The sequence below is a fragment of the Tasmannia lanceolata genome, unplaced genomic scaffold, assembly GCF_043159265.1.
Source record: "Tasmannia lanceolata isolate RefF3 unplaced genomic scaffold, GAP_Taslan_0.1 ptg000013l, whole genome shotgun sequence".
Classification (NCBI taxonomy): domain Eukaryota; kingdom Viridiplantae; phylum Streptophyta; class Magnoliopsida; order Canellales; family Winteraceae; genus Tasmannia; species Tasmannia lanceolata.
Genome location: NW_027518690.1, coordinates 10397850 through 10410485, shown reverse-complemented (window position 1 = coordinate 10410485; position 12636 = coordinate 10397850). Strand labels below are relative to the sequence as shown.

The following is a 12636-nucleotide window of genomic DNA, read 5'->3' as shown; positions in this document are numbered from 1 at the left end:
AAAACATCGTTGTTAGTCCAACCACTAAGCCTATCAACGGAGCCTACAACAGAGGCTTTCCTATCAGAGGGGGTACTCCTATCAGAGGTGGTACTCAATTGGTTCTGAGTGACGGTAGTGGGCCAATGGAAGTATATGGCATGTATGTGGGAGACCAAGATATAGAAGCTGATATATTAAAATTTGACCAGTTAACAGTTGGGGCAATGTTTAATGACATGAGACACTTCAAGAAGGTTGTTCGAGAATATGCTATTCAATAGATATTCCCATCAAGCAAAAAGTACTCCGTTCGATGCAAGGAAGATGGTTGCAAATGGCGTATAACGGGTGTGAATCATATTACTTTTGTGGTAGTGAAGTCGATTGTTGCGTACCATACGTGTACAGCTAAAATAAGGGGCAAGGATCACCCTCTCGTTACAGTAGCTTGGGTAGCTGAGACATGTTTACTTTTATTCGCTCGTCCAGAAAACGTCTGTCCGTAAAGTCCCTTGAAACTACAGATTTCGTCGATTTGATAACTCGAACGTGTAGTTATCGTGCCTTCCAAACATATGGACCTCCGTGTGGACATGCAATCGCAACCATTAACATCACATAATTCGATCCGAACGATTACTGCGACGAATGTTTTGATGCAGAAAGGTATCGGGATACATACGCTGAGGTTGTACACGCAACACTAGATCGGACACAATGGCATGAAAGTCCAGAACCGTTGATGACAATATTTCTACCGCTTACGAAGCGACCGCCTGGAAGGCCACGTAGGAGAAGAATGGATTGCGAGTTGAAAGGTGGATTACATTACAAGTGCACCCGATGCCGACAACTTTGTCACAATAGAAGAAGTTACAAAGAACCTCCCGTCGTCGGACCGAACCTCGAAAAAACTGCTATTAGACCTTCTGCAACAATACTCACGAGGTCGGTGTACCTTGTCAAGGTCCATTCTTTGCGTAAGCGTGTGGGTTTTTTTAGGAGAAGTTGTATATGATTTTTTTTATGTACTCATATACTCTTATGAATTTTTTTGTTATTTTGTAAACAGTTGCTGTATTCAGATACACTTATAATTTTTTTGGAGTTGAAGTCACCCTATTTTTGAAATGATGATTGATCGATTGCTGAGTTATTACAGTGGGTCCCACAGTTTTGCATAAGTCGGCCTGATATGGTCGAGTAATAATAGAGGTCTCTCCATCCCTGGTAATTTCTAAATTTTCATATGTGATACTCCCATTTCATCTCTTTGTCACCCCATTTTCATATGTGACACTCCCATTTTCCTTGACCTGGTAACCCCTTCCAGGACCAACAGACATGAACCGAAAATTTTCCAGGTATGATAACCCCATTTCATCTCTTGGTCAGCCCATTTTCATATGTGATACCCCCATTTTTCTTCACCCGGTAACCCCTTCCAAGCCCAACAGATAAGAACTGAAATTTTTCCAAGTTTGATACTCCCATTTCATCTCTTGGTTACCCCATTTTCATATGTGATACTCCCATTTTCCTTGACCTGGTAACCCCTTCCAGGCCCAACAGACATGAATCGAAAAAATTTCAGGTGTGATAACCTCATTTCATCTCTTGGTCACCCCATTTTCATATGTGATACCCCCATTTTCCTTGACCTGGTAACTCCTTCCAGGCCCAACAGACATGAACCGAAAAATTTTCAGGTGTGATAACCTCATTTCATCTCTTGGTCACCCCATTTTCATTTGTGATTCTCCCATTTTTCTTGACCTGGTAACCCCTTCCAGGCCCAACAGATAAGAACCAAAAAAATTTCAGGTGTCATACTCTCATTTCATCTCTTGGTCACCCCATTTTCTTATGTGATACTCCCATTTTCCTTGACCTGGTAACCCCTTCCAGGCCCAACAGACAAGAACCGAAAATTTTCCAGGTGTGATAACCTCATTTCATCTCTTGTTCACCCCATTTTCATATGTGATACCCCCATTTCCTTGATCTGGTAACCCCTTCCAGGCCCAACAGACATGAACCGGAAATTTTCCAGGTGTGATAACTCCATTTCATCTCTTGGTCACCCCATTTTCATATATGATACCCCATTTTCCTTGACCTGGTAACTCCTTCCAGGCCCAACAGACACGAACCGAAAATTTTCCAGGTGTGATAACCCCATTTCATCACTTGGTCACCCCATTTTCATATGTGATACCATTTTCCTTGACCTGGTAACTCCTTCCAGGTAAAAGATGGTTGTAAGCCTGTAATATTTTTAAAATAAACAGAACCGCCTGAGGGGTATTTAGGTAAACAACATGTCAGAAAAAGTAAAATGGACCCATTTCACAAAATTTAAAATGTGGGGGTACCATTTCACTATTTCCGCTATTTTTTGGACCCTTTTAACCAAATTTCCATGTTTTAATAGATGGGCGGAAGCATCTTGTCATTTAGTATTTAAAGAGCTACAGATATTACAATTCCGTTTGGTTGCGGGATTTTTTTTGGTTATTGGGTTTTCTGTGGAACAAAAAACTCCCTCGGAGATTGGTGGAAAAAAAAAACTCTCTGGAAGTATCCTGATAAAATAAAAATCTCATGTTTGGTTCACCGGACTATGGTGGGAAAAAAAAGCTTTGTTTGGTTGCTTGAACCGTTGGGAAGAAAATAACTCTTCTGTAAGCTTATTTTTGGTTCCTGGGATATTTTTTTCCAGGGTAGGGTTTCGTGCGGGGTTATTTTGGATCCTGGGATTATTTTGGGCCCAGCAACCAAACGTGGGTTTCCTGCGGAAATTCCACAAAATTCCCGAGAACAAAAAAAATTCCAGCAACCAAACAGACTTAGATCTCTGCAGATTAACGGCTGAGATTGTAAAGAGGCACAATTTAAAGAGCTCTCGCGAACATAAAAAAGTATTGGAAGAGACAAGCGGGACCTAATTGGAATCGACAAACATAAAGTTAGGCATCATATCCACGTCAGTATGTCTCGTCTTATTCCCTTTCAAGACAAACGAAAAGGGGTGTCATTTGTAATTTTAAGGGATCTTTTCTGATCCGTGCAAAAAAAAAAAAAGAGGAGATATTTTGCCAAGATACGTAATTAGCACAATTTAATCATGATTAAGGCGTAATTAATGGCGTTTCTTAGTTTTTTTAGAATAAAATAGAAATTTGGCAGAGAGAGAGAGAGAGAGAGTTTCTCCTCCTTTTCTCCTTGCAGATTTTCGATCCCTCCCTCTCTTTTTCTTTGAAAGAAGATCGGGTCGGATTTTAAGCTTTTTTAGAATCGAATTTCAGGTAAGATTTCGATCTTACTCACAAATTTTTATTTTTTGTTTGTTTGATTTATTTTTTGTATGATTTGGTGGACAGTTTGTGTAATATTAGGGTTTTCGTTGCTAGTTTTGTCTTTTCTGTACTTCATGGCTTGGAATTTCCGGTGAGAGTTATAAACGAAATCTCGAGCACATTTTTTGTTTTTGTATGATTTGATTTAGGTTTGTGTCTAGGTTATGTGAGTTTGGTTGTTGATCTAGGGTTTCTTGACTTGGACTTTCCTGCTAGAGTTTGAGATTTTTTTAGTTTATTTTTCTTTGTTTGAATTGATGGAGATGGAGATCTCAAATCATGTCCAGGAGTCTTCTTGTTTTTATTTGTCATGCTGGTTTGGGTTTCCTTGCAAAATTGTTTTTTTTCCCTATATTTTGCTGGGGATTAAGTTGGTTTTGTTTTTGAGTTCCATGTCTTTACCTTTTCATGGCTTTGAATTTGTGGTACTAGGTCAGGATCTTGAATGTGATTTCTTGTTGTGACTGACCTTTTTCATTTTCTTTTTGTTCAATCCAGGGCCATTTCAAGGAGTTAGAGATTTTCTTTCTTTCCTTTTTTTTTTTTTTTTTGTTTTTTTGAATGGTGCGGAGTTAGAGATTTTCTTGCTTAATTTCTCTTCCTAATTTCCAGGTTTCTGGGATTTTTTAGCTTGAGGATATATATTTAAGTTTTTCTTTTCTCCTTTGCATGAGATTGCCTGATTTTTCTGTAATATCTGCATTTTCTAATATTTGGTATGATTGAAAATTACTGGATTTGGTTTTTTATTTTTATGCCTTTTGTGGGATCTGCTTCTGCTTCTGCCTTTTTTTTTTCCCTGTTCAGTATTCAGGGTTTTTGACCAAAAGTCCTATAAGAGCTAGTTGTGTTTATTAAGTATTCAGGGTTTCTGACCAAAAGTCCTATAAGAGATCTAGTTGTGTTTATTAAGTTTTTCTTTAATATTTCAAGTTATATCTGGTTTTGGTATGTGCTCCAATGTTGCTAAATTTCATAGCAATTTATGTGTTTGTTTATCTTATTTGCTAATGGTAGCCTGGTTGGAGGCTTAAGTGGTTGGTGATTTATGCCTTAAATTTACCATATAATGGTTCCAAATTTGTGTTTTTTCGCTTGCTTTTATTTGTGTCTTCTTTGATTTTTTTATTCCTTGCTTTTATGGACTTTCAAAAGCTTCCATAATTTTTACAAGATTTCCAAGGATTTCCATAAACTTCGACAAAGTATTTTTGCTTTTGCGGGGATTGAAGTCAGGACTTAAACAATTATTTTATTCCTTGGTCTCAAAGGACTCCACCAATGCAACCAAAGTCCAAGCAAAAAGCGGTATCTGTATTGAATTTCAATTAGCTGTGCTTTGGTCCAGCCCAGCTTTTAATATTTGACGTCTTGCTGTGGGGTCTATAGAGAATCCAAGATGATTTAAAATTCACAATTATGTTCATTATGAATTTGGCTGAGCTTTAAATAAGTTAAGTGATGATGGATGCTTTCATAAATCAGCTTGCGAATGACTCTTTTATGCATTATTCTTTTTTCCAATCATTATTAGATTCCTCTCTTTCCGAATGTATTATATAGCAGATGTAAAGGCTAGATGAATAGAAACTGTGTGTTTTTATCATGGATCTAGTCTATCTCTCTTTCAATCATGTGGAATACTTTTCTTCTTGAAAGAAATCTATGGAGAACAGATCTCTGAATCCATGGCGACTGGCTATGATTGATGAAGAGGCAATCCATAATTTTCACATCTAAGTTACACAGGTACTCCATAGCTAGGCAAAGTTGAATGACTCGATCTATTTGATATGAACTTGGAGACCAGCATATTTCTAGAGGATCCAAACCACAGAATTAAAGTCTATATAAGCCTTCCACAAGAGAACCATGAGTGATACCTGATTGCTTCCATCTTTGGTAGTGCTGTTTACTTATAAACATGTCAAATATACCAATTAATATTTGTAATAAGCACCAACTCATAAACTTTCTCTTTTTGGTTTTCCAGGGACCATTAAAGATGGATTGCCCAAGGAGACTCGTTACTGTTGAGAAGATTTCCCAGGATAATGCAATGGAGTGCACATTGGATATGAAATCAAGGGGACATCAAAATCTAGAGGAAGTCATCTGCCCAGCACCTCGTCGTGCTGATACTTCTTGTGTTGTAGATAAGTTCAACCGATTCTACTGCAAACCAAGATGGTGAGTGTGCTATTTTTTTCAGTTGAAAATTTTAAATCCCTGGGCTAATTTTTCAGCATAATGAGTTCAAAGATGAATAATTTCTGTACCTGCTTCTCATCACACTTGTCTTTTCTGTATACTGCTTATGGTCTTTATTTTATTTCTAGTACAAAACCAAGTGTTATTTTCTCTATTTCCCTTTCATTAAAAAAAAAAACTATTAATAGCGGTCTTCATGGGAATCTTTCATGGCCACACTCATTCCGCTTTTTCCAAAAATTGTTCCTTCCTATTAACATATCATATATAGATTGGCATAATTGATATTTGCTGCAACTTGAGCAATATACAGCAGGCCAAATTGTTCGCTTCTTTCAAAGTCATTAGAAGTGCATTTCTTCACATGTCTGATGGCGTCTAACATGCTGACGCTTTCTAGTTTTCACTTTATGCTAAATATTAAGTCTTCACGACATGCATGAGTATTGTGCATTTGGGTGTCAAGGTTATTCACATATATTTTCTGCTATGATTTGTCGACACGGACACGGAAAACCCGCAAACTTTAAAAACGGGGACACAGCTAAAATAGAAAGTATATGTAATCATGATTTGTGGATATGAATTCGTGTGTTCAGTTTCGACATGAATACGAGTTGTCTAAATGAGGTGAACACAATATTCAATAAAAAAACAGAATGTCACACTTGACACAGTACAAAAACATATCCACACACCCACATTAAGTCTAACACTTCCAACAATACTGGTAAAAGTGTCCAAAGGAGTGTCGACACGTGTGGGCACGCGTGTCCTGTTGGACACGGCAGGACGCGTGTGTCGGGAATAAATTCGAAGTGTCAACCAAATCATAGATTTTCTGTGCTTACATATCTTTGTGAAGGTGTGCTTCTCTTTTTTTTCCTTGGAGAGGGACCGTAGGGAGTTTTGTGGAAGTAGGAAATGGATCGCAAGTATCTAAGCATCTCTTTGGTCAATGAATGCGAATATAGAACGAGTGATGTGATCCAGCAGCCCTAGTGATTATAATCAGTTACTTTTGTGTTGGGCATGTGCTATTCTTTCTTATATGTAAGATTTTTTTTTTGATTTAGTGACATTTTATTTATCCTAGCCCAGACCCCGCAATGGCAGGAGCTTCGTGCAGTGGGCCGCCCTTTCTTTTTATGGGGAATGCCTACATCAACCTATGACCCGATATACTCCTTTCACCCGTGGTCTGCTAACCCTTTTAAAACCACACCGTACATCCTTTTAACCACGGCCCACTTACCCCTATATCCTATTAGCTAACTATTTAAACCTCTTGTATTCCCTCTCTTCTATCCTATTGGCTAATCCTATAGCCCTACAACTTAATGACACCTCCTCCTTTAAAATTCGTCAAACACCCTAAAAGATAAATAATTTGGTGAATTAACGAAAAAGGAAAACGCCTACCCTTGCGTCACGGTATGCCTTCTCACACTCTCCATTTCTTCTTCTTTATATCATTTCCCCCTTTCCTCTTGGCTGGTGTAGCCGACGACATCATCCCCCTCACACCCCTCCCCCCTCCCTCTCCACATTTTCTCTGCTCTTCTACATTTCTCTTCTCCCCTCCGATCCCACAGTCTGGGAACCTACTGCTACCACCACCGGGCCCTTTTCCCCCACCTCTCAGGTCCCTCTTTTCTTCAGTTGTTGTTGCTATTGCAGCCTCTCAGATCCCACACTTTCTTCCATTTTCTGCCGCCGTTGCAGCCCCCTCACTTCCCATTCTATTCTTTCTCCATATCTCCACTTTTCTACCTTCTTTCCCTTTATCTTTTTTTTTCCTCCTTTTCTTCACTCCGTCTTCCTTTCTCTTGTTTTCTCGGATCAGTCCACCTACTCCCCAACACTCTCTCTCTCCACTTACATCTGGACAAGATATGCCTGAGTGACATGGTGGAAGCATGCGGAAAGAAGGTGAATATCGTATTCTTCACCCTGTTGGAGAAGAACACCCTGTCCTCTGATAAAAACCCATGAAACCCCAAGTAAATAAGAGAAAAACATTGAACCCACGAGGAAAGAAGCAAACTGAAATAAGTTTATTCAATGAAATATGATCCATACACCTCACACATCCACCTTTATAGAAAATCAAATACTTCTCTCAGTCAAACTCTATCTCTAATCCAGCTAGGATTAAGAGAAACTCTTATCTATAATCAAACTCTATCTCTATTTCTATTAGGATTTTGATAAACTCTAGTTGAACTATAACACTTGCTAACTTAATTCCTATTAAAGACTTTTAACATCAACTAGTTTCAACTAACTACAACCTAAAATATCTTCTAATTCTAGTGAGACCCAAAACAAGGAAACTCTCTTTTACCAGTTTCCCCCACTTGAATGAAACTCGTCGAGTTTAGCTTTGGTTACTCCCTAATGAAGCAGGTTGGTGTCGTACGCCCATAACTTAGTGCACATCATATGGCGGGTATCCATGTCAACAGCATTGTATAAGCCTTCGTCTTGATAATATTTTTTAAACGATACATGGCAGCGATTGTTACTCTTTGCATACTTGATTTTATACATGGATCCAAAAACACTGTGTCTTTGTTGCAGTTCTTCCTCTTGTTTTGGCATGCATCAGAAATCTCGAAAACTGGATCATGTTGCAGAAGATTTGACTTGTAACCGTCGTATGTGACTCCATCACTTTCTGCTTCCAGGGATTCTTCTTCTTCGAATTTTGACCATTTGTTAACAACTTGATTCACTAACGTTGGTGGAATTTCTTTTTCGCAATCGTTCTTGGTAATTTCTTCTTCACAATCATTCTTGACAATTTCTTCTTGCTGTTGACGTCGATCCACACAAGTTCTCAGCCGATCAACTTATTATCCTCACACTTCCACTACCTATTGAAACTCCCGAACCCCCTGGTTTTTAGCTGCGAAACACCCCCATTTGTTGCTGTTTAACACCCCCCTCTTTCTTCGGCGCAGCAGGAGACGACGGCCCACTTGACGCGGTGGAAGTTGGAGGAGGGTGGATTGGAGAGGTGATCCTACTAAGAATGAGGGGATATTCAGATCAAAATGGAAAAAATCAGGGGCGGGTGTTGTGGCTAAAATTTATGAACTTGGGATGGTTTTGTGAGGTGTTAACAGTGAAGAGAGGGATGCTTTGCAGCTAAAAATCAGGGCATTTTGGGAGGTGTTACGACAACAGTGGTGTTTTTTTCATGACTAAAAATTAAGGGGTTTCGGGAGGTTTCAATCAGTAAGGGAAGTGTGCGAATAACAGGTTGATCGGCTGTGAACTTAGGCTGGTCGGCGGCAAGAGCAAGGTATTTCTGGGTTGAGGGAAACACAAGGAATTCGTTAGGTTTGGGGGTTTCTGGGTTTAAAGAATGGTGTTTTGAAGGCAGCAATGTGTGCTGAATCTTTGTGAAAAGTGGAACTGAGAGGTTCTGTGGATCGGCTTGTTGGCGAACTAATCCAGGGAAGATGGCTGAGACTTGATGCTGTTGCGACCAAAAGTCAGAGGCCGAACCATCATGACCATCATGGGTCTGGCTGGGATCTGCGAGGCTAATGAGGCAGAAGCGAGAGGTTTGCTTTGCATTTAAAATGGTTTATGGAAAACAATATAGGACCGCTGATAGTGGAAGGTCACTCAACTAATGTGATTGCTTGGGCATCAAATCGCGGATGTGGTCCATGGAGGCTTTACAAAATTTTAGATGAAATCTGGGATTTGGTTAGTTTTCTGCATCCCCAGCTCGTGCATTGGAGGAGATCGGCAAACACTTTTGCCGACGGCCTTGCGAAAGAAGGTGTGGCATTACAATCCACTGTTGTTGTTGTTGTTTTTTTTTTTTTTTGAGAAGTTAACGGATTTCATTCCAGAAAAAAGAATATACAAAAGAAGGGACAAGCGGTCCCAGATACATAAAGAAGACCCCCTACAGGGGATCCGGATGGGTGTAAATTTGGTGAAGGTTTGGGACAGAAAAGATTGCATATTGGTGATCGTGCGAATCAAGGAGGCTGAGAGAAGGGGTTCTCTGTTGGAAACCTAGACGGTTGGCGACTTTTGGGTGTGATCGGGTTGCGGCTGAGACCCTACGGCAACACAGGGAAGGCCTGGGTTTTTTGAATGATGCAACTTCTGACGATAGATGATAACTACTGGATGAAAACCTTGAAGGTTTTCTGTGGCTATGCTGGAAGTGTGGACTGTCTGTGAGGCAAATCCTCACCAGAAATTTGAGCCTCTCGGTTGGTGGTAGTTTGATGGTTGAAGCAAGCTGGGTTGATCTGAGGAGACTGATACCACTTGACGTGGTGGAAGCATGCGGAAAGAATGCGAAGATCACCATCTTCAGCCTGTTGAAGAACACCGTCTCCTTTGATAAAAACCCTTGAATCCACACGAAAAGAAGCAAATTGAAATAAGTTTATTCAATGAAAGACGATCCATGCACCTCACGTCCACCTTTTATAGAAAATCATATACTTCTCCTACTCAAATGTCATCTCTGATCCAACTAGGATTCGGATAAACTCTATCTCGAATCAAATTCTATCTCTAATCCAACTGGGATTAGGATAAACTCTAGCTGGACTATAACTCATGCTAACTTAATTCCTATTAAAGACTTAATATCAAATAACTACAAACTAAAATATCTTCTAATTCTAGTGGGACCAAAAACAAGGAAACTTTCCTACATCACTGAGGCGCGTCATGCCATCCAGGTATAGGCTACCCAAATTTCTCCCCCGAATCTTTTTCCATCGGCTCTACTCTATCTTCCACAATCAGTCCTACCCTTGTCACCCTCAAAACAATAGCCTGAGCATAACTTCCACCCTTTCCCATCACCTAGTAGATACCCTTTTGGCCATAGGCATTTTTTGTAGACCATCTTATTTATTTGATGGAGCTAATTCGATATCTGATTTGTGTTGATCAATTAGATGATTTCCCTTTTTAGAACTTCTTGTTTGGAACTTCGATGAGTAACTTCTATCGATTAAAGATTTTATGAAAACCTTAGCTGTCTTTTGATTATTATGTGCTGTTTATTTTGTTATGGGGAAAGAACATCCAATGTAGGTCATCTAATCTACTCCTTCAGTTAAAGTGTTTTTTCCTTTTGCCTTTCCCAAGGCTTGATGATCCATGTTGAGAGAATCCCGTTCCATGATTAGAAGCTATCAATCAAGCCTCCATCCCATATTATAGCCCCAAAGATCTTTGTCGGGCACTATACTAGTCGATACTCCTATGGATCCAAATAAAGTTATTACATGATCAAGAAAAGTTCTTTGACGATTTAAGCAGATACAGACAACTTGTCGGGAAGCTTATTTGACTATCACTTGTCCTGACATTTTTTTAAGGACAGTCCTGACATTGCTTTTGCAATTAGCGTGGTAAGTCAGTTCATGCGCTCACCCATAGTAATTGAAAGGTGTTCAAGGTGAAGGAATTATTTTTAAGCCCAGTGTTACTTGAGTTTAGGAGTTATTCTGAAACAGACTGTGATTCCTATATCTGTTGAGATGTATTAAGCCGAATTTATTTTGTTTCATTGATGAAATACCTACGGAAGGTTGTAAGTTTATAGGATCAAATGTAAACTGGTAGGAGAGGATGCCTTGGACAATCTCGATTCTCCAGGAAATATGCCATCGGATGCCTTGTCTATGTCGTTGATGTTATTATTCTAATAGAGAATAATGTAAACTGTGTTCCGTGATCAATAAAAAATATTTCATGGAATATTCGTGGGCTGAGTTGTATGAGAAGGGGCGGAGGAGGGAGGGGGAGACAATTGAGTGGGTCGGAGAGAAGATAGCATTACTAATAAATTGAACAAGCTACCATATTTAAGCTCATAAGTTTCAAGAAATTAATCTAGCTAACCCTGGGTTTGGACCAGCAAATCATCATCAGCTACACTCAATTTTTTCTTAGTCCAAATAATTTTAAGAGGCTCGGCAAAATGGCAAATTCAAAAAAAGAAGAAAAAGTAATCAAGGGTCTTTGGCAATTCTTTTTAGTCATCAGCTAATTCTGTTATATGGTGTGGAGTTTGTAATGCCCGTTTCTTAAATTTTTTTATTGCAGCAACTTACCAGTACTCCATAGAGGAGATACTGGGCTCGAATTCATGGATATATTTTTGAACAAGGTACTTAACCTTTCTGATTTTCCTTCCTGCACTGCTAGTAATGATTCTTGGCCCATAGCATCTAATTTTTCTGATCTCCGCATTTCACTGTTTTCAGGATGATCTCGAAGACCAGATGGGCTTCTTCTGCGGATCTCCTCCAGTTCGTACAAACAACCCGTTAGTCCATGATGTACGGTTTGTAAGGCAATCCTCACACTTTGCATCTCCCTTGGGAGGTTCTCATGGGGGAAAATCTTCACCGAGGGCAGAAAGAGTGCCCTCTTGTGGGGCTTCCTTCGGAGGTAAGCCCCTCGTAAGAATTGAAGGTTTTTCTTCTGGTAACTCTAAGTCTCAATGCATTGTCTCTGCATTTGCCTGATCTAACCTTTTGACCTCTAGAAAGCTTCTGGCCCCTGTATGATAATTTTCGGACCCAGTAGGTATTTCACCCTTTTTTACTAGTCTCGTCTTGTACAAATCGCTGAGTCAGTGTCGAGTAGAAAACTTCTATGTTTGTTTGATTGGTGTCCGTTGAGTTTTGATAGAGTTTAAACTGGATTCAGTTGAACTCTCTCCGTAGGATGGATGGAAATGTACAGAGGACGTTTGTTACAATGAGATTGTTGGTCTGTCATAGTGGAAACTAGACAGACTAAATTGCAATGAAGCTATTATGTTGGATGAGATTGTTGGAACCTTTCTCCTTTTTACAATCACACTCCTTTTTATATCTTGCGATTCCTAATAGGCTAGATGATCTGTTTTTTTAATAGAGCTCCACTGCTTAGTCCTTGTTCCTTTTCGATTTTGAGAATTGAATTTTAGCCCAAAACTGATTATTGGACTCAAACCAATTCTCAAAAGCCAAAACAAAGTGGACCAGACTGAATAGCCCATCAATGTTCCCTAAAATCTTCACTTTAAATTGTATAAGAA

The 12636-nt window shown here is 39.4% G+C and overlaps 1 protein-coding gene across 5 annotated transcripts; it reads left to right on the top strand.

Moving 5' to 3' along the window:
* The first annotated feature begins 3132 nt into the window (after positions 1–3132).
* On the top strand, positions 3133–12384 carry LOC143889746 (uncharacterized). Of its 5 annotated transcripts, none has more exons than XM_077394070.1 (5): positions 3139–3290; positions 5091–5243; positions 5335–5531; positions 11655–11718; positions 11816–12384. In XM_077394070.1, exons 3-5 carry the CDS (start codon positions 5347–5349, stop codon positions 12077–12079), a joined length of 513 nt encoding a protein of 170 aa, XP_077250185.1. In that variant the 5' UTR covers positions 3139–3290; positions 5091–5243; positions 5335–5346; the 3' UTR covers positions 12080–12384. The 5 variants fall into 5 exon arrangements, with proteins under 5 accessions (XP_077250187.1, XP_077250185.1, XP_077250186.1 ...); XM_077394071.1 differs by having other exon boundaries at positions 3143–3290; positions 5001–5243; XM_077394073.1 differs by having other exon boundaries at positions 3187–3290; positions 5147–5243.
* The last annotated feature ends 252 nt before the right edge of the window (positions 12385–12636 follow it).

Excerpts from the sequence above, each read along its gene's own strand:
- LOC143889746 (XM_077394072.1), top strand. The coding sequence starts at position 5,347 with ATGGATTGCCCAAGGAGACTCGTTACTGTTGAGAAGATTTCCCAGGAT. Across the intron at positions 5,532-11,654 it reads TTCTACTGCAAACCAAGATG|CAACTTACCAGTACTCCATA; the intron begins GTGAGTGTGCTA and ends TTTTTATTGCAG. Across the intron at positions 11,719-11,815 it reads TGGATATATTTTTGAACAAG|GATGATCTCGAAGACCAGAT; the intron begins GTACTTAACCTT and ends CACTGTTTTCAG.